The following is a 22,578-nucleotide window of genomic DNA, read 5'->3' on the forward strand; positions in this document are numbered from 1 at the left end:
GCAAACAGGCGCTTTCCCAAACAGCTGGAGGAAAGCCACAGTTATACCGATACCTAAACCGGGAAGAGACGGCTCTGACCCAGCTAACTATCGACCAATAGCACTAACAAGCTGCATCTGCAAAACCATGGAAAGAATGATTAACAGTAGGCTGGTCTGGTACCTGGAAAGGAATAAAGTGATCTCAAACTACCAGTGCGGATTCCGGCAGGGGCGGACAACAACTGACCACCTGGTAAGGCTGGAAGCTTATATTAGAAATGCATTACTCAGAAGAGAACATCTAGTAGCTGTATTCTTCGATATAGAAAAGGCCTACGACACAACCTGGAAACATGGCATTCTACGTGACCTGGCGCTTATGGGGCTTAAGGGACACCTCCCCCGTTTTGTGGAGGAATTTCTGAAAGATCGAAAATTTCAGGTTCGAGTGGGCAACTCCGCTTCTGACACTCATGACCAGGAAATGGGTGTACCCCAGGGCAGCATTCTGTCAGTCACCCTGTTCAACATTAAAATAAATAGCATCATAAATGCGCTGTCCCCTGGCATAGAGTGCTCTTTGTATGTTGATGACTTTGTCATTCTTACTTATGGGAAAAACATGAACACCTTAGAAAGAAAATTACAGTTATGTTTAAACAAAATTCAGGGTTGGGCAAACTATAATGGCTTCAAATTCTCAGACTCCAAAACAGTTAGTATGCATTTTTGTAATCTAAGGGGACTCCACCCAGACCCTGAACTATTTATACACAAAAAGAAGATCCCTGTCGTGAAAACTACAAAATTTTTAGGCCTCACCTTAGATTCCAAATTTAATTTTCTCCCCCACATTAAGGAACTTAAGAAGAAATGCCAAAAGTCATTAAACATACTAAGAGTACTCAGCCATACGGACTGGGGAGCTGACAGAGATACCTTGCTGCTGCTCTATCGGAGTCTAATTCGATCTAAGCTAGACTACGGATCCATAATATATGGAGCAGCAAGGAAGTCGTACCTAAAAATACTGGAACCAATACAAAATGCTGCCCTGCGTCTCTGTCTCGGCGGGTTTCGTACATCACCTATCCCAAGTCTCCATGTGGAGGCTGGAGAACTCCCCATGGATATAAGAATGAAAAAGCTAGCAATGCAGTATATAGTCAAGCTAAAATCCAACCCCACGAACCCTGCTTTTGACTCCATATTTAACCCCACAGAGGTAGAACTATACAATCGAAGGCCTAACGTCATACAGCCGTTGGGCCTTCGAATGAGAGAACCCATCCAAAATTTAACCCCACCCATTGACCAAATCTCTAAAATAGAAACCCCTCAGAATCCTCCTTGGCTAATGAATAAACCCAAATTAAATTTATCCCTCCTTAATTTCAAAAAAGAAAATACAGACCCAAGCATACTACAAGTCCACTTTAGGGAACTGCAGGAGAGCTACGGAGATTGTGGCACCATCTACACAGACGGATCCAAAATGGAGGGAAAGGTCGCGTGTGCCTGCTCCTTTCGGAACAAAACAATCTCCCGTAGACTCCCTGATGGCTGCTCCATCTTTACGGCCGAATTGCACGCAATATTGCTTGCACTTATGGCCGTAAAAGCATCAGAAAGGAGTAAATTTATAATCTGCTCCGACTCCAAATCTGCATTGCAAGCTTTGGGGCGGATGAAGACTGACATCCCATTGGTACATAAGAGCCTGAAGCTGTTGGACCAAATAACAGCCGACCGTAGGGATGTCACCTTCATCTGGGTCCCCTCCCATGTTGGCATTGAGGGAAACGAAGCCGCAGACAGAGAAGCAAAGAGAGCCCTAAATCATGCGGTGTCAGGAACCCAAATTCCCTACTCGGACCTGAGACAAAGTATTGCCTCTGCTACCTATCGAGAGTGGCAGAACCGATGGGAGGCTGAGACTCACAGTAAACTCAGGCAGATTGTGGCGGATGTCAGGTGGCGGCCCACATCTAAGGGTCTGACAAGGCGTGGTAGCACAACCATGTCCAGACTTAGGATTGGCCACACCTACATCACGCACTCTTTTGTACTGAAGAGAGAGGAGCCCCCACTTTGCGAGTACTGTGACTCTCGCCTCACCGTGGAACATATCCTCGTTGATTGCCCCAGATACCAGGATGTCAGGGCGAAATATTTTAGAGCCACTAATCTAAAAACACTATTTAATAATGTCGACCCTGGGAAGGTACTGGGCTTTATTCGGGAAGTGGGGCTATCTACGAAGATCTGATTTCTGAATTTGTGAACATGCACTATTTACATTAGATTTTTACCAAATATTTAAATTTTTACTACCTTTACTATTTTAACTGTGAATAGACCTTGATTTTAATTATATGACTGTATAGAATCTGGCCCTTGTTGTTTAGAGAGAGAGTGGTCCTTGAGGGACTGCAGGCACGACATGGCCTAAATTGTGCCGATGTGCCTCAAATCAACAAATCAAATCAAATTCTGTATAGTTTCCATGTCTCAGATCCACATAGAAGGTTGAGAGAAGCACCGCCTGGCAGACATTGATTTTTGTAGGCAGACGGAGCGATTTATTCTGCCAAACTCTCACCTGAAGGTGTCCAAAAGCGCTACTGGCCCTGGCCAGACGGTTATCAACTTTCCTTGAAATGAGGTGCCATTTGATACTATACTACCCAGATATATATGTGAAGTGGTCTACCACATTAAGGGACTTTAGTAATCTTATACCTTTTACAATTATTATTTGATGGATTAGAGGATGAAGTGACTGGGGATAAAATAACAGTGAATCACACATAATAATATATATATATATAACAAAAACATAATTACTTTTGTTACATTACTACTTAATGCATTTATTTTTCATTTTATCTTAGTTTCAGCCCAGCAATCCATTGTGAGTCAACTACAATATTCATCTGGTGATACCTTTAACATAACTTGTGATGCCTCAAGATTTAGTGGGTTAAAAACTGAGGATTATTTCTTGTCAATGTCTATGTGGAGACAAGTGTCACCCCAAGCTGCTTTTATAAATATTGCATCATATGAGCCACTGGCTAAGTTAAACACTACAAAAGTAAGCAATATATTTTTATTTCATTAACATTACTTAAAGCTTCAGGACATGTGCTGTGGAAATTCGCATGGACCTAGAGAGGAAAACATGCAATGCTTTAAAACACTAATTAACATGCACAACTAGAACATGTTACAAAATAAGATGATATTATTAAATATTTAATTTTTTATTTTAAACTTTAAAAAAAAAATTGGAAAGTGTATTTTACTAAGAGTACATGGGCGTAGTCAGAATTTTTTTCAGGTGAGGGGTTAAAGAGTGTAAATTCATTCTGGTAGTCAAGGGTCAACTGATGCTGTACTAAGTATACCAAGCATATTTACATAAATGTAGTACTTTAAATCCCAGTGTGGAAAAGAAGATTTGTATTGCAAACATGCAGTATGAACTACTATGTAGGAAGTAGGGTTGCTCCAGAGTTGAACTCTGACTTTGTTATTAGAAAAGCTGTCCATTTTCTACTATCCAGTATTTCTTCATTGGCCAGATATCATTGCTGAATAGTTGGCTTGATAATCAAATGTATGCCTTAGAGTATGATTGAGAAACTGCAATTTATTGAACAAGCTAAAGTATTATAAATACTTCCTATAACTTATTATTCCAGGTACTTATGACATGGCTTATTTCATGCTTCATGAAATGTTAGCCATTATGCTAAAAGCATTGCTTTCTTAATTGAAACCTTGACTGCTATTATATCAGAGTCATATTTTGGTTTAATAGCTCCTTTGACCAAAGCAGCTTTGGTCAAAGGAGCTATTAGATGTTCTTTATGATAGTAAAATTGCAGGTTTGGTTTCTCTGCATGTACTATTCAGCTTTATGTACATGATATCAATTTTAGTGATATGTTGTGGATCTGCCCTAGGCAACTGACTGCTTACATACTTTATGGATTTGTCCTTCTATGGCTTGAATTGATACATTGGAACTCTTATCTTTTTCGTGTTAGATAGGCTGTTTTGAATTTATACTTTGAAGTAAAATCTCTGCAATCCCGATATTTTTTGAGAATTCTGAAAGTGTCTAATAGAACTATACAAAATGAAAACATCAGAAATGCATTGTCTAATCAACACCATCTTATCATAACATCAGCCGACACATTGTGACAATCAGCCTCAAAAGTATTTTGTCATCTGGCACTTTAAACATTTAACTTTAAACAACAACTTGAATCATTGATATATTGAGAGGTCCAGCCCCTATTCGAATGGTGATTTTCTTATAGTCAACATGATTAAAACTTACACTTTTCGCTTTCTCTTTATGGACTATAAAGCCAACTCGATGTCTGATGTTCCTTTTGTTGCCACTGTACCAGATCTTGCGACCTTCTTTTGTTTCTCCACAACCTGTTTATCTGACTTCTGAGAGGTCGAGATGTTCACATTGATATCTTTAATGAGATCCATCTGCTCATTAACATTTGATGCTGGTTTTGATCTGGCCTGGGTATTAAATTTTTCATGTACCATCCATATCTGGTGGAGATTTCCTTATTCACCACCTGTGACACACAATACAATTCAATACAAAAACAGATACTCAATCACAACTCCATGATTAAAAGTAACAAATTAATTAGTATGATAAATGTTGTCTTTACTAGAATGTTTCATCTCAATGGCAAGTTAATTTCTCTGGTGGTGAAGGTTACTCAAATAGAAACATAATGAAGATTGTTGTAACTGTGGTCAACTATCAATGTACAGACGCAGGACTTTATAAATGCCAAGCTGTCATGCCATCTCCCATTACTACTTATGAAACAACGCCTGTCAATTTAACTGCCAAAGGTAATTTAAATTGATCTTTTAAATTGGTTGATTTACATTGTTTTGAAAATTGCTTAAATTGTTTATGAAATATGTTTACTTTGGTTTAATCACAACTTTGCCTATTTATCTCCTAAATGACGAAGCCAATGTTGATTTAACCCCATTAAACTAAATTGATTTTTGGATTTATAAACTTAAATTTGTGTTGTGTAAAAAGATCATTATTTTCCCTTTGATTTGATATCATATATATATAAATTTTGTAATATGAAAAACAAAAGTTATTGAAGTTAAATCATAACAGGATAGTGAAATACAAATGAAAAAATCAATAATACTATCAAAACGAGGAAAATAGTTTTATGGAGAGTTAAGTGTGTTGTTGTTTTTTTTGTTCAGTATATATATATACTGAACAAAAAAAACAACAACACATGAGATACCCATGCTATGCCCCTTATATATAGTATGCCAAACACTTCTTAGGCCCAACAGTTTTCACATCTGTCTGCATTATAACCCTACCCCCTCAACACATCACACTCACTACTTTTAAAGATATGCCTATCCCTCAACAACACACGTTTTGGCCCTTGTATTTTCAGAAAAGCAACATTACAATAACAATGCATAATATTTTGGCATTCCCCAATAAAAAGCTCACATTCCAAGCCACAAACTTTTGCATACCTTAAATGAAAGGTCAGTGAAGCACATTTTAAAACAATCCATACACTTATTTTAATTACATGTAGTATCCTATTAATTTTTAGCGGCACCCGAAAGGGGACAAGACACTATTAGTTTTGTGTGAAATGTCTGTCAGTCCGTCCCGTTTAGATCTCAAAACAAGAAAAGATAGTGAAAATCTGACATCACAATATTTTAGACCATTCAAAATTCTGATGCAACGGTTACTTTTTCTTTTCTGAAAGCGAAAAATCTAATTTTTTAAATCACTTATGCAAGCAGTTTTTTCATAAAAATACACCACTATTACAACTATTAACTATTAAACACTCAAACACTTGAGGCTCTTTATTAGGGGAGACAGCCGTTTTCCATATTTTTAACACATTTATGCAAACAGTTGTAGATTTCTTGTAAAAAAATTTAAATTTTTATATGTGTATTGTTAAGTTATGTACATTCTGTTATACTAAGTACTATATTTACACACAAACAAATGATGACTATTTTTTTAAAGAGAAAAAAATCTATTTAGTATGCATTATAAGTTAGACATCATTTAAAAAGAATAGTAATCTTGTAAGTTGCATTTTCTTTTTTTTTTTTTTTTTTTCTAGTTGCATCTAAATGTTGTTTATTTTTCTTGAGGATTCGAATAAGAAATTGAGCCTTTTCAAAAAAATTACATCAATTATAAGACTTCAGTTAGGCCAGGGGAGGTGCAGCAGCTGAGTGGTAAAGCGCTTGGCTTCCGAACCGGGGGGTCCCGAGTTTGAATCCTGGTGAAGACTGGGGTTTTCAACTTCAGAATCTTTGGGCACCTCTGAGTCCACCCAGCTCTAATGGGTACCTGATATTAGTTGGGTAAAAGTAAGGGCGGTTGGTCATTGTGCTGGCTACATGATACCCTCATTAACCGCAGGCCACAAAAATAGATGAACTTTACATCATCTGCCCTATAGACCACAAGGTCTGAAAGGGGAACTAATTAGGCCAGGTTCACATCTAACTTTACATTCACTTTCACCTATCCTTTGATCTGCTGGACCGTTGGGGCACTACACAAGATCTGTCAACCTTCTTTCTTCATTGTTATCTGTTTAAATTAATAGTTGTATTTTAATCTTTGGCATGAAGACCTTGTGTGATCAGTAATTGTTTGAAATAGAAGGCTGCTTAAATTGTTACTTCAAAAATGCATTGTCTGATCAACACAATTTTATAGAATCATCAAGAAATCTTTACATCAAAACAAAAGATTGTCACATCTAGCACTCAAATATACAAGGTTCTTTCACACACACATATATATATATATATATATTTATATATATGCACAGACAATAATCCTGGAATTGGAATTACAAACACTTTAGTTAAATAATTATAAAAAGAATGTAAGGAATAAATGATTTATTCTTTATTTTGAAATAACATGAAATGGATTTGTTTAGCTAATCCAGTCTTATTTTGTATTAATTTTTTCCCAAAATACTTGTCTATATATAAAGCTAAAATATAAGTATTCAATAACACAAAAATAGACTTTAATCTTTCTTAAAGCCTCTATCTTCCTTTTTTTTTTCATTTATAGGAAATAGCTGTGTGAATATGTATACAATGTTGTTATTTTTTTCTTGTTTTTTTTTTTTTCGTCTTAATTTATAAACTATATATATACATAAATACCTGCAATATGCAAATAATATTTTAAAAACTGTAGGTTATCCCTTCGAAATAGTTATAGTTGCTTTGACACAAATGTCTCCAATAAATAAAAATATATATTTAAAATTGGTTTTCAGTATCACATTTAAAAAAAAATTTTAAGATTTAAATTAGACTGAATTCACATGAATGGCTTTCTGCTTAAAATTGATGGAAGCTGTGGTACCTAAAATTAAACTGGAAAAAATTCATATGTTAATAAAGCATAACATTTCATTGTTTTCATAATTATAATACTCATATTACATACATAGGTTGGTTATTCTCTAATTTCAGTTGGTATAACTCAGAATAATATTTCTATGGCTCCACACAATCAAGCAGATGGAACAGATGAAAATTCTTCAGTAAATAGTGTTGGAGAAGAGATTTCTATGACTTGCACGTTCACTGTAAGTTAAAAAAAAATGGCAAGACTTTGCTAAGTACTAATTTTCTCTTTCAAAGTGTATGCTCCAGAAATCCTTGTATATTATTATTTTTTTTTATCTTTAAATTAGAAGCAAGGCTGCTAGGTAGATGAGTTGTCCTGAGCATTTAATTACTTTTTTGTATATCACTTTCAGGTCTCACAAAGTATTTTTTCAATTTATGCTTGTCCTATAACATTCTTTTTCGTTACATGAACACAATATTAACACTTTTATTTACAAAAATAAAAATATAATAATTACATGCTTAAATGACAATATTTATCCACACGAAATCTAATTTATTAAGCCTAACTTGTGTAATTAATTAAATGAAGAATTTTAGAACTATTCTAGTATTATTAACAAAATGAACATAATGAAATGGCATTTTGCTTGCACCTTTTGATAGTATTTTATCATTCTTCTGTATCTTGTGTGTGTGTGTATGTATGAATTGCCTGTGTATGTGAAGAGGAATAGACAGACAGATGTGATATGACATTGCCTGCAAAATCCCAATTATAAATTCACCAACTTCTGTGTTATTTTCTAATTATTAATTAACTTTTAGAAATATTACATCTATTTGTTAAACATGTTATAACATCACAAGACTTCCTTTTTTTTCTTAGTATGTATAATGTATTCTTAATACACATCCTTTCTAGGGTCCTGCAAATTTGCAAGCAGTTTGGAAACGCAATGACGAAGACTATCCATATCCAAATAATATCACTAATTCTAACCCATCATCATCTGTTGTTTCTGGCTGCAACATTTATACGTATTCATCCGAGTTGAAATTTACACTTGAAGAAAGTGACAGTGGCTATACATACATTTGTGTTGTTACGGAAGGAAATATTGAACGGAGCAGAAAAATGTTTACTATAGAAGTTAAATCAAGTAGGTTTCTTTTATTACTGATTTTAATGTGAGCATTGTGCACCTGCAATTGAAAAAATACAACCTATCATGGAAATCCCATATATTGCCACTCTTCTAATGATTCCAGCTATTGCTTTATCAAAATATTAATTTAAACATAGGTTTTATGTCAGAAATTCCCTTTTTTGTGTACCAGTATATGAATGATAATATTTAGTTTGGGGCAAAAAAAAACATTGAGAAATCTAGAAATTAAATTATTTAGAGCCTTTTTAGAAATGATTTCAAGAGTGTAAAATAAACAAATTAAAATTTATATATTACATTTTTTATCTAATTTAATTTTTTTCTATAAAATAACAGAAGATTGAAAAGAATAAGCAGCTTTTTAAGTAAATATTTGCTATCAACATTTTTTTTAAATTATAGAAGCTTTGATAAATAAAAAAAAGATATTCTGTATATAAATAAAATAAATCTTTGTTCAGAGGTCATTCAAATCAGCCCACGCCATGCTGCTTTGTGGACAATCATCAGAATCATTTTTTTGTTATGATAAACTAAAGTGAATCTCTTCTTTTAAAAAACAACTTAGAACTAAAATATTATTAATATATATGGTGTAAGTGATTAATTTATATTTTATACATTTTATTTTAGCTCCTGATGATAATGGAAATACTGGGTCCAATACAGCTGGTGCTGAAATCAATGTTGGTGCCATAGTTGGTGGAGTTATTGGTGGAGTTGTTTTCTTAGTAATCGTTGTGGTTCTCATCTACTTTTTTGTAATTCGCAAAAGAATGGATAAGAATGATGATGGTAATTGTTATAATAGCTTCTTAAAAAATAGATCTTACTCATGTGATTTTCTTACATAAATTAGTAATAATATCTTAACGTGATATTTTAAAATTCAATATAGTTATCAATTTTGATTTTAAATAAGAAATGTAGTAAAATATTTATTTTTTTTTAATCATTTGAAAAATTGCTATATAATTAATTTCCTTTTCAACTTTACAGATAGTCACAGAAAAAATGTGTAAGTATTTCAATTTCTTAGTAGTTGATATATGTGGAGTAATTTTTACCTAAAGTGATGTAGACCAAATAGGCACAGTTTTGATATTTTATTAATTATTTGATTTGATTTTCAAACCAGCTTTTTTTTACTGCTTTTCAACATTGTCCTTTGTAATATCTGGCCCTTATTACTAATTTTCTGATAAACTAGTACTTTTCAAACTGTAACAAGAAATAAAATAACACAACAGAGAAACCTAATACAAGGGTTTAGTAAGCTAGATTAACACAGAAGCCAAGAAAAGATACTTTGTAACACACTAAATCAATGTTGTGAACACATTTTCATGATGCTACACAAGCATAAACAAGTATCAACAATTTCACCACATTCACCCTATCTAAGATTAAAATAGAAAAGCAACATGAGATAATAGCCAGTAGTACTACAAGTAAACATAAACACTAGTATCTGAAGTACAATAGATCAACAAATGTTAGTCTCTGTAGTAACTATAAGTAAAAATGAAACATAAGACTCAGTAGTTTGGTCTGGCACTTCTCTCCCTTATGTTAATGACTACTATGATTTTTTAAGTCTAGAGACTGTTGTCCAAAATCTGATCACTGGTTATTATTATCACTGAAACGCATACCATTGGAAGCATTTTATAGGTAATGGTGGGCTTAGAACCATTATCACTTCCGGCATTAACAACCTTTCTCCATCCGTCAACTTCAGGAAAAATTGCAGAGAGTAAAGGATGCCTTTGTACATTGCATTCATTGACCTGAATAAATATTATTGTCTCTTTCCATCAAAATATGATGGGTACTGTGCAGTTCAATGACTCTTGCTCTGAAAGTTTCAGTATAAACAGCAAAGTCAAACAAGGCTGTGTCCTGGCCCCAACCCTCTTTGGAATACTCTTTTCAATGCTAATCTACCACACATTTGACAAATCCACTGAAGGCATATATCTTCATTCCAGATTTGATGGCAAAGTTCTAAATATTGCTAGACTGAGGTCCAAAACTAAAATCAGAACCACCCTCATAAGAGATATGTTTTTCGCGGACAATGCAGCGGTAGTGGCACACTCATAAGAGGAGCTTCAGTCACTAATTTCCTGCTTCTCTAAGGCTTGCAAAGAGTATGGCCTAACCATTAGCACAAATAAAACTAATGTTATGGGACCACCTGCTACAGCACCACCATCCATCCTCATTGATGATAACAAGCTAGATACCATAAATGAATTCTGCTACCTTAGATCTACAATTCCAGATGGCCTGTCTCAAGAAGAGGAGATAAAAAAAAAAGCACAGGGAATGTCGTATCAACCTTCGCTAGACTCCGACCAAGAGTTTGGGAAAACCAGAAGCTCTCCACAGCATGACAGGCAACGAAAATCTTCTTAGGGATGTTAAGGGTTTTGAAGGTATCTTTAAGATCAGTTGTCATTATCCCCTCAGTTGTTATTGTTTTGGATAGCTTCCATAAACGCTATATCTCCCAAGGCCATGGTTCCCATATTTTGTTTGTTTTTCCATTTCAGTTTTCTTAAATTATGAGACAGTGGTATGGCGATTTCAATAATGGTAGCGTTTTTTTCTTTTTTATCAATGATCAGCAGATCAGGGCAATTATAATCTACCATTTTGTCAGTCAAAATAGCCCTATATGAGTACAACAGATGATCAGTAGACTCCAGAATCTCTTGTGGCGAGTATCTGTAATGAGGGGTTGCCTTATTGATAAAATTATGTGTCAAAGCCAAGTGTTGATATATTAATTTTGCAACTTGGTTATTTTTATTATTATACTGATCTGAAGAAGCTTCACATGGAAGTTGTAACATATTTTTCTTTTTTGACATCGAGAAGAGAGGTTGAAAAGTATTTGATAACATCACAGTTTAATATGGCATAAATCAGCAAGAAATGTTCAAAGAAAATCAGTGATAAAATTCTAGAGTCAAGTGAGGAAACTCTATGCTGAAATGATTACATATATTACAATGTTCAACTTGACATATCTAAACAAAAAAAAATTCTTCCACAAGAAGCATAAACTGTTTGTGTTTTTAACTCAATATGGTTGGTTACCTGGTTGTTTCAGTATTTGAATATTCAACACTGATCCAAGACCTAATGATGAAGAAACTAAAGAAAGTTTTGCACTAAATACAGCTGTATGACTTATGAAATATGAACCAAATTCTTCTTGTGAGCAATAATCTGATGTCAAGTATTTGTGCTCAAACATGAAAACATTGCACTAATGATTTTCAATCATTTGACATTTAAACCTATACACTGTTCTTCTTAGTTCTTTAATGATTTAATCATTAGTTCAGAATCACTTATTCCATATACAAATTTGTACAAGTGCTTCTTCTTCCTTAGTGCTTTTAAAGCATGAAAAGTGTTGTCTAAATGAGTCAGGAAAACCAATGATTTTCTCGTCACTGTTTAAGATTCATGAATAGATTGATGCATGATTACATGTTTTCTACAGAATGTTTTTAACACTTATAACATAATATGAATTTACATACAAGAAATAGTGTAGACAAGCATACTTCAAGCATACTACTGATTTTGTCATTACATTCAAGAAAACTATTGCAATGCAGTGTGTTATTTAAAGTAAATGACATTGGAATATATAAATTGATTTAAACATCTTTTTGAAGTTTTTAATAATATTTTGAAGATATATGGTTATAGAGTATTGACAATTTAATAATCAATTATTTCTATGTAACAGTGAAGCTACGGATAATGGCAAAGATAACTTAAGTCCACCACCCGTTTTCTACTCCAAGCCTCATAAGCCACCTAAAGATGACAGTGATGGATCGGTAAGTTTTTAAAAAATTTTATGCTTTATGTATTACTAATATTAACATATAGTGTTCTGAAGATAACAATAAAAATATATGGTCAAATATTAGATCTAAGAAACTGGAAACAACAGGAGTATCCCCATCAAAAAGTGAAGATAACTTAAGACATAACGATAACAAAATTAAAGCTAATGTTCTTTATAAATATTTTGCATTAGTACTCTTTGGCCCCAGGAGACAAATTTAAACCAAGTCGAAAACTTAGGAGATATAAATGTACAAGAAAAGGGACCCAAAACTATTAGCTAGCAAAAAAAAACAAAAAGGAGAAAAATCTGATCTAGGGAACTATAGACCATTATCACTTAGCAGCATCACTTGTAAAATAATAGAAGACATAATATGTAGCAGCATTATAAATCCCTTAAACATAATGTCTTCACTTCATAACAACACTGCTTTAGGAAATATAATAAGTCATGTGAAACTCAACTAATAGGATTAATTGATTCAAAGGGATTAGATAATAGTGAGCAAATATTTGCAATTTTATTAGACTTTTCTAAGGCATTTGACAAAGTTCACCACTAAAAAAAAAACTAGAATACTTTGGCATTCTGGATTTCCTAACAGGAAGAGAACAAACTGCAATAATAAATGGCTCCAAATCAACACCAATAATAGTAAACTCTGGTGTACCTCAAGGAACAGCCCACAATAGTTTACAGCCCCATATTGATGAAGTTATTAAAAAAATCAAGCAAAACATTAGGGTTTATTAAAAGACATTTTTACTAATCAAACAAGAACATAAAACTAAAATGCTATTTAACTTTATGCATCCTCTGTTTGGGATCCCTCGATTCAAGAAAACAAAGAAACTAGAACAAATACATAATAGAACAGTGAGATTTCTAAAAAAAAAAAAAATATTCCAATTTGATTAGAGTAACACCATTAGTAAAATCACTAAACATAGAGATGATTCAGGACAGACGAATAAAAAGTAAAGTATCTATAATACATAAAACACTGAACCATAATTTACAAAACCTAATGAAATACTCAAGACACAAAGATAAATGCACATTTCTTATTCCATGAGCTATAACAATGGCTAGTGCTATTAGAGAAGGGAATGGGTTGCCTGAATCAGCCAGGTAAACCAATAACTTAGTAGAGTGTAAGTCATTGATTAACATGCATGACTATATTGACACATAAAATGCATAAGATGTAATTATCTTCTTTTTTGAAGTATTGTCTGTAATATATAAGATAAGAAGATACAATATTGTGACTTCAATAAAGTGTCTACAAATCACTTTTCGACTGCGAAAGTGTGTGTTATAAAGGGTTTGTAGGATAAACAAAATCTTCTTGCTTTTTTTTTTTTTGCTTCTACCATGTGCACTATTGTTGGGATTGTACAAATGTCACTAATTAAGTCTTTTTCACCATACTTGGTATTATTAGTACATTCTAACTGAAATGTAGTGTTACACTTTTTACAGCTAAGTTAAAAAGCATATTGACACTTAAACATGTTGCATTTGTATACGTTTTTTTTGTACTCCTATTAGTATTGATGTTAGTTCTAAAAGCAAACTCTAGCAAATACACTTCCAATACATTTTATACACGAGATTTTATTTATAATATCATATTTATCTTAATCTGGTTTTCACACTTTCAGTTTTCTTGATAAATATTCCAAAGATCTATTTTTAATTCACTTTTTTTTCGAGGCGAAGAAATGTACTTGGGCGTTATTGGTGAGAAAACCATTCTTAAGAAAATGTAAAAGTCCTTAATTAAGGATAAAAAAATAATACCTTTGTGTCAGGATTCTACCATCACAGAGAAGAAACAAGACGCTAAGCATAAAAACAGATGCAAGAACTTTGTTTCTTTAGCAATTAAATCGTTGAATAAAATTCAAGTTTCTGATATAAATTTGAATTGTAATATTGAAATGAAACTGGTATGAATGTATATTTGTGTGCTTATAATGTATTGATATGAATTGTACAATCTGAGGTTTGTGTGCTGTAGTTTTTCTACTGAGTTTGTGTGCTTTTGAGCTGTGCTTATTAAGTTGTGCTACACATTTAGTATGTGATAAACATAACTATTATACACAGAATTGAGTCCGATTTCAGCAGACAAAATAAAGTTTATAATAAAGTACAATGAGTACAATCCAATATAACAAAGTACAGTTACATTCGCATCACAGCGAGTAGAAAATAATAAGTCTAAAATATGTGTAACTTACTTCAAGTACAATTACAATACTAAATCACGTCCACATCATAGCAGGTAATGAATGGCAACTCTAATACATGTGGTCTGCCCCAAGTATGTAAGTAAGTAACTCAAGTTTATTAATTCTTACTTCCTCTTTCTACTCAAAGGTTTTTCTTGTGCTATCACCTTTTTGACCCAAGGTGAACAAATAACGCTCAATGTCAAATGAGGCTGTGATAGTTATGCACAATTGAAAAACAAATTTCCTTAAGGATAATTAATATTAGAATTTAAAGCATTGTATCCGACATTTATAGCCACCTGAAATACTGCACTTCTACTTAATTATTAATTTAGTATTACATGCTGGTATCTGAAAAGTAAATTTATTTTTCATTAAGTATGAAAGCAAAATGTACTTTTCTTCCTAACTAAAACTTATAGATCAATTTATTTTAAAAAATCTCATCCATCTATAAAGAAAAAAATACATAGATAAACTTGTAAACACAAACTGTCTTGCAATAGTAAATGTATGAAAGATATCAAAATTTTTTTCCTTTATTTACATAACATTCAATGGCTTTCTGATATGCATTTGTGCTTATTTGAAAATATTATTTTTCTATTTTTAGTAACATTTAAAATGGTTAGTTTTATTTCAGATGCATGCACATTTTTTTTTATTTTTTTTTGTATTTTGTTTTGTTGTCATTTTAAGGAATTTATCTTTAAAAATTTTAAACTAATTCTTAAGAATTTTTTTTCCCTTAATTTTAGCAATGTTAATTGCTTATATTTTATGAATAAATATTGGTAACATGTCAATGATAAACTTTTATATTGCACACTTTCACTGTTATTAAACTCTTCACAGTGTGCTTTATTTGTTGTGATGACTTAGCTTAGGTTGTAAGAAAGTTGTTTGTCATTGCAAAATTTATACTAAATATATGCTATCAAGGAGGCACTGTGGCTAAGTGGTAAAGCACTTCGCTTCTGAACTGGGGGTCCTGGGTTCAAATCCTGGTGAAGACTGGTATTTTTAATTTTGGAATCTTCGGGCGCCTTTGAGTCCATTCATCTCTAATGAATACCTGAAATAAGTCAAGAAAAGTAAAGGTGTTGTCAGGAAAAGTAAAGGCGGTTGGTCATTGTGCTGGCCACATGACACCCTCATTAACTGTGGGCCACAGAAGCAGATGACCTTTACATCTTCTGTCCCATAGATCACAAGGTCTAAAAGGGGAATTTTACTTTTTTATATGCTGTTATTCTCAATAGATGATGGTCTGTGAAAAAATAATGCGAATTTGTAGCTTTGTTCTTTTAAGGCTAATTTCATTACTGTTATATCAGTAAAAGAAAGAAAATAGAAATAAAGTGCAGAAAATGAATTTTCAGCACACTCTGAATTTTCTGAATGATTAGGTATAAGTATCACTGGGGGAACTTCATAGATCTATCAGGAAACTATGTAGAAAAAGAAAAACTAAATTTAAAGAAAAAATTGTCTATTTCATTGTTATGTGAGAATCCTATCATAGCACTTTGATAAATATGTTGCAGCATTCACACATAATGTGATGTGTGAGTATAACCATTTTACAAGGGCTGATAAAAAATTGTGTTTTAACATTTATGGTTAGGGTCACTTGTAAGTGGATCAGTATATCTTTTTAAATATGTATAGATTTATGTGCGTCAGCTATAAATCTCCACTAAAAAGGGAGTTTTAAAAAATGTTATGGCTATATAGCCTTTATATATACATAAACATAAAATTGTTGCATTTGTATGGTCCTTGTAAATGTCATGCAAGCTTACCTTAGTTACTTAACTAGCAAATAAGAAAAACAAAATGAAATGGAAAAATATTACTGTATTCTTTTAATTAGCTGCATAAAAACACATTCTGGGGTAGTTTTTTTTAGCTCAATTCAAATTTAAAGATATATTAGAGAAGCCTGTCTTCATTAGAATTTAAAAATTAACACATTGTTTTGTGTCAGGTAAAGAATGAGCTGTCATGTAATCAACAGTAGCTGAAATGTAACAATTATCATTGCTTTTGGTTGTTATAATTTAGATAACTTTATATATTGTTTCATAGAAGTATAATTATTTTACAGATTTCCATGATTATTTTAGTATTCTTTATTTGATTATTTAATTATGTTGCTGCATATACTAAAGTACAAGTACATCATTATTGTTATTGATTTTCACATAAAGCTGTTTACAATCTGTTTAAAAGTTGCTGATTATATTTTTATTTAAACCAGACCTATAGATTGCTGGTTTAAGTTATTTATAGTGGTGAAAACCTCATTATGCAATCTGAAAGGCAAAGAGCAATGATGAATTCTGAATGAAACCGTTCACTTTTTAAGTCTTCTTTATATTTATTGCATTAATTAATTATTAAAATTATTAAGGGGAAAAATACTATATATACATTTATGTTATTATGCATGCTGAGCTATTGGCTAATGGGTTGCATGAAACCTCTTAAATTCATGGCATTAAATTGGACCTTCTTGCCTCTGCCTTTCAGAGCTGGAGAGGTGAGGTGTCTCAGCCCAGTGGTACAGACCCTGGTAGAAATCTGTCAAGGAGCCATGGTAATAACAACCCTACCTTCTGTAACGATATTCATTATGCATCAGTAGATGTTTCTCCGCCTCCAATACCCATTAAAGACTATAAAATTGATGATCAGAACTTACAGCTGCATTATCTAGATCTGAGTCTTCCCAAGAAACAGGATGGGCATAAGAAAAGGATGCAAGAAACTGTTATTTATTCAGAAGTAAATGTTTAAATTCTTACTGTAGTCCATATTTTCATGTATGTCAGGCACAAGTCAAATTATATGATATTTAAACAAAAGAGTTCAAATTTTTTTTGTAAATGTTTGTAAGAATTAGGGTTAGTTGTTTTTTTTTTATTGTTGACCATGTAACTTTTGTAAAGACATATAAACTTTATATTGGTTCTGATCATTTGTAATTTTCAACTTTTATTCCAAATGCTCCTAGTTGTAGTTTTAATTAGTAGACTCTAAACTCCTTAGCAAAGAGAACTCAAAAGATAAAATAACTCAATATGTCTAGTGTAAAATAATATACAAGCTTAAAGAAAAAAACGCTTCGAAAACTCTCAATTTCTTTGACCTTTTGTATTTTGGTATCATTACTTTCTTAAAAATATAAAAAAGGAGCTAAACATTTGTAAACAAAAGTAAAATAAACAAGCTGCTGATAGCTTCTTTTACCTTGTGCCTCATTTGTTGTTTGGCTCTAGCCTTTTTTTTTTAAATATTGAGCAATGGAATCATAACTAATTATTATCTCTATTTTTTTTTTTTTTTTTTTTTTGCTTGTTAAATGAGGATTCATTAACATTTTTTACCTTGATCTATTATTTTTCCAATTAAACTAAACATATTACTTCATCAATAAATGCCAACTGTTTATGTGACATTATCTTTTTTTTAATTAATTAACTTTTTCATCTAGAAGTTTGATTTAACTTCTAAGTTAATTGAGTTGTCTTTAAATCCTTAGAAAGTTGATGTACTGGGAAAAAAACAACTATTTCAACCCTTTCTCAACTTTAGAAGCTAAATGTAAAGCATTGTTTTGTTTAATTGTCTGTCTTAGTCCAAGTTTTAATTAACTAAGCCATCTTTAGTCTCCTTTGTCTTCCCACCATAAAAGTTGTTATTGTATTTTTTTTTTTCGTTTACATAATGATGAGAGATGTAAATGTTTGTTTTATTCTTATGATGCTTTTTTTTTTTTTAGTTATGAAAGTGTGACTTTCTCGTCTCATTAAATTTTGGAGAAGTTCTGTGCCTTGTCTTTGAGATAAGTGAGCTATGACAGGGCTGGTTTTCTTAAATATTTTCTGTATATACTGATTTTTGTATTATAACATTTTCAGAAGCTGTTGATAGAACACCAGTTACACATTCCATTAAATTTCATATACAAAAAAAAATGTACATAGTTTATACATTTGTTATTATCAATGTTACTTTCAAGCATTTAAATAATTATGTTTTTCTTTATGTAAGTTTGTTCTTCATTTATGTGTTATGTGTATGTCACCAGTTTTCTGCATCACATATTCTTTGTATATGGATCACATTCAGCTTTCTTTTGCTATTCAGTTTCCCTCCACATAAGAGGAACAAGGGTTTTATTACTGTCTTTAATTATTATAACCAATCTGGATTTTAAATATTTTATAGTAATGCATAAAACTATTTATATTTCATCAAATCCATAATTAAAACTAGAAGCTCTCAGAACATATGCTTAATTTTGTGTTAAAAAGTGTTTTTGCAGTTATGTTTGTGTTTGGATACAAGACCTGAGAAATACTAATCTAAAATACCTTATCTATTTATAAAAAAAAAAATGTGCATCAGTTTCAAATAATTTTTAAAAAAATGTATCCTTGTAGCACAGATATTATTTTTTTCAAAAATCATTACTATTGGTAATTTTATAACAACACATAAGATAACTTAATGTCTATTCTTTTCAGAATTATTTATTTTTTGTAAACCATCAATAATGAAAATATTCAGTGAGATTTTTTTATCTAACAAATCTCACATTACTTAGTCCTGTTTCATACATTATTTTGCTAAGAATTCTGGTGTCTTTCTTTTTCTCCCATGTTAATTTAGATGAATATTAAACCAATCTTTAATTGTGTCTTCAAAAAACATTGGCACTTGTTAAAAGTTTAAAAGTGTGTTGTTTTTTTTGTCAGATATTATGTATTTTAAATGTTATGATGTTTTTTTAATTAGATTTAGAAATGAAGAATAATAAGGCTAGTCAGAAGATTCATGAGAAGTGCAGTATTTTCCGTGGCTACGCAGGCCCAGCTGGGACCTACATATTTCGCCACAACCAGGGCAAGCATAACCATTGTCCACCTGTGGTCGATCAATATTTTCTTTTCGCTGTCTGCATCTGTCCTCAGCAGCGAATTTTCTTTTGGTTTCAAGTGTGTATCCTTCGGCCTTTGTGAGTGACCTCCAGCTGTCTCGTTCTAAGAATGTAGAATATTTTAGATTAATAATGATGCCATTGTCCTAGTCATGTAGTAATGTTTTACTATGTGTATTCATCAGAACTAGCTCTGAAAACTAGTAAAAGTAGGAGACAATGCAAGTGAAAAAAAAGAGAGATTAAATTTTGCATTATCAATATCTGGAAAGGAAACTTGAGGTCTGAAGTCATTGAAAGGTCAACAATGTAGCAGACAATAGACATGGACTGTTTAAAGGGGATATAAGAAAAAATTAGGGGTATTGGTCACTACAAGGTCAAGAAATATTAACCATTTTTATTCTTATTTTATTGAAATCTTAACTTCAGACAGTTTATTTATTTGTCTAAGTGAGATGCATGTGCATATATTTTAAAGGGCCAAGAAAATAACAAAGAAGCAGAGAAAATATTTTCTAAAACTGCACACAATAATTTGAAAAAGCTAAAATCCTTAGAATATAAGTGTTTTACATAAAACATGAAACTTTTTTCATAACAATATGCTAAAATTGTCTGTACATTAAACAGATTTCTTATTAACTGTAAATGTGTTGTTTCTTTTTAGAGAAAATTACAACATCCTTCATTTATCTTCATGTTAATCAATTTTTGTCATTTTATTTAAAATTTGTTACACAAGTCATTGTTTTTCTCTGCCTGATTCAGGCAAGCATCAAAATGGCACTTATTAGAATTATTGATCTCTTGTATTTAATGCAAGTCATCAAAACCTAAAAAAAACAACAAAAAAACATTAGTTTTATAGTACTTTACGAATTTAACTTATGATAATATGTATGTTTTCCAAACTTTTCTTGAAAGATTGAAAAAATTACATTTTTTTTGTAAATTCCTTTTTTACAATGAAAACAAATTTTCAATGAAGTAATCAGTGAAACAAATGTATGGCTTAAAAGAATAATTTAAAAGGAATTTTTTTTTTTCGAGTTTTGTTAGTAGATTGTAGGAAAGATGTTCAATATTATAAATAAATATATAATACAGCACATTTCAGAACCTTCTTTATATTATTTCACTGCCTAGAAATCCTTCAGTAAATTATCATCATGTTACATAGTTTCTAATGTATTATACAACTGTAAATAGAACTTGAAATATCAACTTGACTATTTTATGTTGATCTATTTATGTATTCTGCGTTTCATGCATATGAGCTGTTGTTTTTTTTCTTAATAACAAAATAAATGCAAAATTTAATTTAATCATAATTTTTGGTGTTAGATTTTTGTTTGTTCTACATAGCCTATAAGTAAAAATAATTTTTTAAATATATAGTTTTACAAAATTTAAGAGAATATATAAGAATTTAGTATGTTATACTTACAAGTCTCTATCATTTTATTTTTTGTCCTCCATTCTCTAAGGAATTTATTCTGCATAATATTTATTTTAATTATGCTAAAATATAATAAATTAAACACAACTCAAAAATATTTTTTCTAAAGTATATAAAATGGTTAAATAATACATTGCATGTTATTATGTGTATTATGGTGCTATTACCTTTTCTGATATATAAATCTCAACTAATATTTTATGCAATTTTGAAAGTGTGTACTAAAAACTAAAAGCATATTTGACACATGAAATTTATAATTGTGACCAGACACTTGGTAATAATAATGTGTTCTCTAGGTCTTCCAATAGCATGTCAGTTCAGCTGCAATACTATTTCTTTTAGAAATAGACTATTGCTACATATCACCAATTAATTAGTGAGATCTTCAATGCTTAGCAAATAAATGTATATATTTTGACTAAGCATATTTTTCTTTTTACAAAGCTTATCAGATCAAGTTTAAACTTTGCCATTGAGCCTGACTAGATATGAATCAATCAAAAAATTAACCAATTAGTTTATTACTTATTGTTAATGAATCATTTTGTTTGATATCGAAATAAGGGGAATAAATGCTTCTTAATGTGAGATGTGGATGGATTTATATGGATTTAATTCCCTTATTACATTTTGAAATATTTTGTTTTCCATTTCCCATTCTCTGATCATTTTGAAATTTTGCATAATCATTCTTAGTCGATGACTATACCGAATCAATCCAAAAATCAACTAATTACTTAATCATTTAGTACTAATTAATTAATTAATTATTTTATATAGCAGAAAGTGAGCTAAGCCTGGTAATTTTCACATAAATGGCAGCAATTTTCTGTTTCCCTCAGTTTTTTTAAGCTTTGTTTTCAAAAAGTATTCTTTTTTCTGTTGCCTGTTTACCAAGGTTAGTTTTAAGAGAGCTTAAATTTAAAAATTGAATTATTATTTCTTTGGTACTTTCAGAGGCCAGTTGGTATGACCAATGAAGGACTGGACACATCGTATGATTCAAAGGACTTGAAGGGCCCACCACAGTACACCAACACTGTTGATGACTATGAACCCCCACGCTATGAGAAGGAAACACACAGGGGACGCGCCAACAAGGCTTATGAAGAGGAAAAGGAGGAGAAGAGTGAAGGTCGTGGCCGCAGGTGACGTGTGATGATTTTGTTTATCTGCTTATGTGACTTTAAATTAAACTGCCAATTATGTGAATTGTGTATTTAAGTGGCTCAATGTACATCCTAATTATAATTAGTATTATTATATTTATTGTATTGTATTTATTACAATATCATATTCTCTGTCAAATAGAACAATTCAAATAGCTTTAGAGATTAAAACCAGAGTTCACTTAGCAGTGTAACATCCCTTTCATTGAATGAAGTTTTTCTGATAAAAATCTGAATACTGTCGGTTACTTGTGAATAAAC

At 31.5% G+C, this 22,578-nt stretch overlaps 1 protein-coding gene across 2 annotated transcripts in view; it reads left to right on the forward strand.

Moving 5' to 3' along the window:
- LOC106055177 (uncharacterized) overlaps positions 1 to 22,578 on the forward strand; it is a 38,095-nt gene that overhangs the window by 8,031 nt on the left and 7,486 nt on the right. Inside the window, exons 2-9 of one of the 2 annotated variants that reach the window (XM_056011433.1) lie at positions 2,877 to 3,079; positions 4,698 to 4,884; positions 7,561 to 7,676; positions 8,366 to 8,603; positions 9,246 to 9,407; positions 9,612 to 9,630; positions 12,385 to 12,478; positions 17,271 to 21,017. In XM_056011433.1, the coding sequence (XP_055867408.1) occupies positions 2,877 to 3,079; positions 4,698 to 4,884; positions 7,561 to 7,676; positions 8,366 to 8,603; positions 9,246 to 9,407; positions 9,612 to 9,630; positions 12,385 to 12,478; positions 17,271 to 17,537 (1,286 nt within the window). In that variant the 3' untranslated portion in view covers positions 17,538 to 21,017. Of the gene's footprint in view, positions 1 to 2,876; positions 3,080 to 4,697; positions 4,885 to 7,560; positions 7,677 to 8,365; positions 8,604 to 9,245; positions 9,408 to 9,611; positions 9,631 to 12,384; positions 12,479 to 17,270; positions 21,018 to 22,105; positions 22,297 to 22,578 lie in introns of those variants that run through there. The other variant, XM_056011432.1, reaches the window with a different exon arrangement.

This window comes from Biomphalaria glabrata, chromosome 14 (assembly GCF_947242115.1).
Source record: "Biomphalaria glabrata chromosome 14, xgBioGlab47.1, whole genome shotgun sequence".
Classification (NCBI taxonomy): domain Eukaryota; kingdom Metazoa; phylum Mollusca; class Gastropoda; family Planorbidae; genus Biomphalaria; species Biomphalaria glabrata.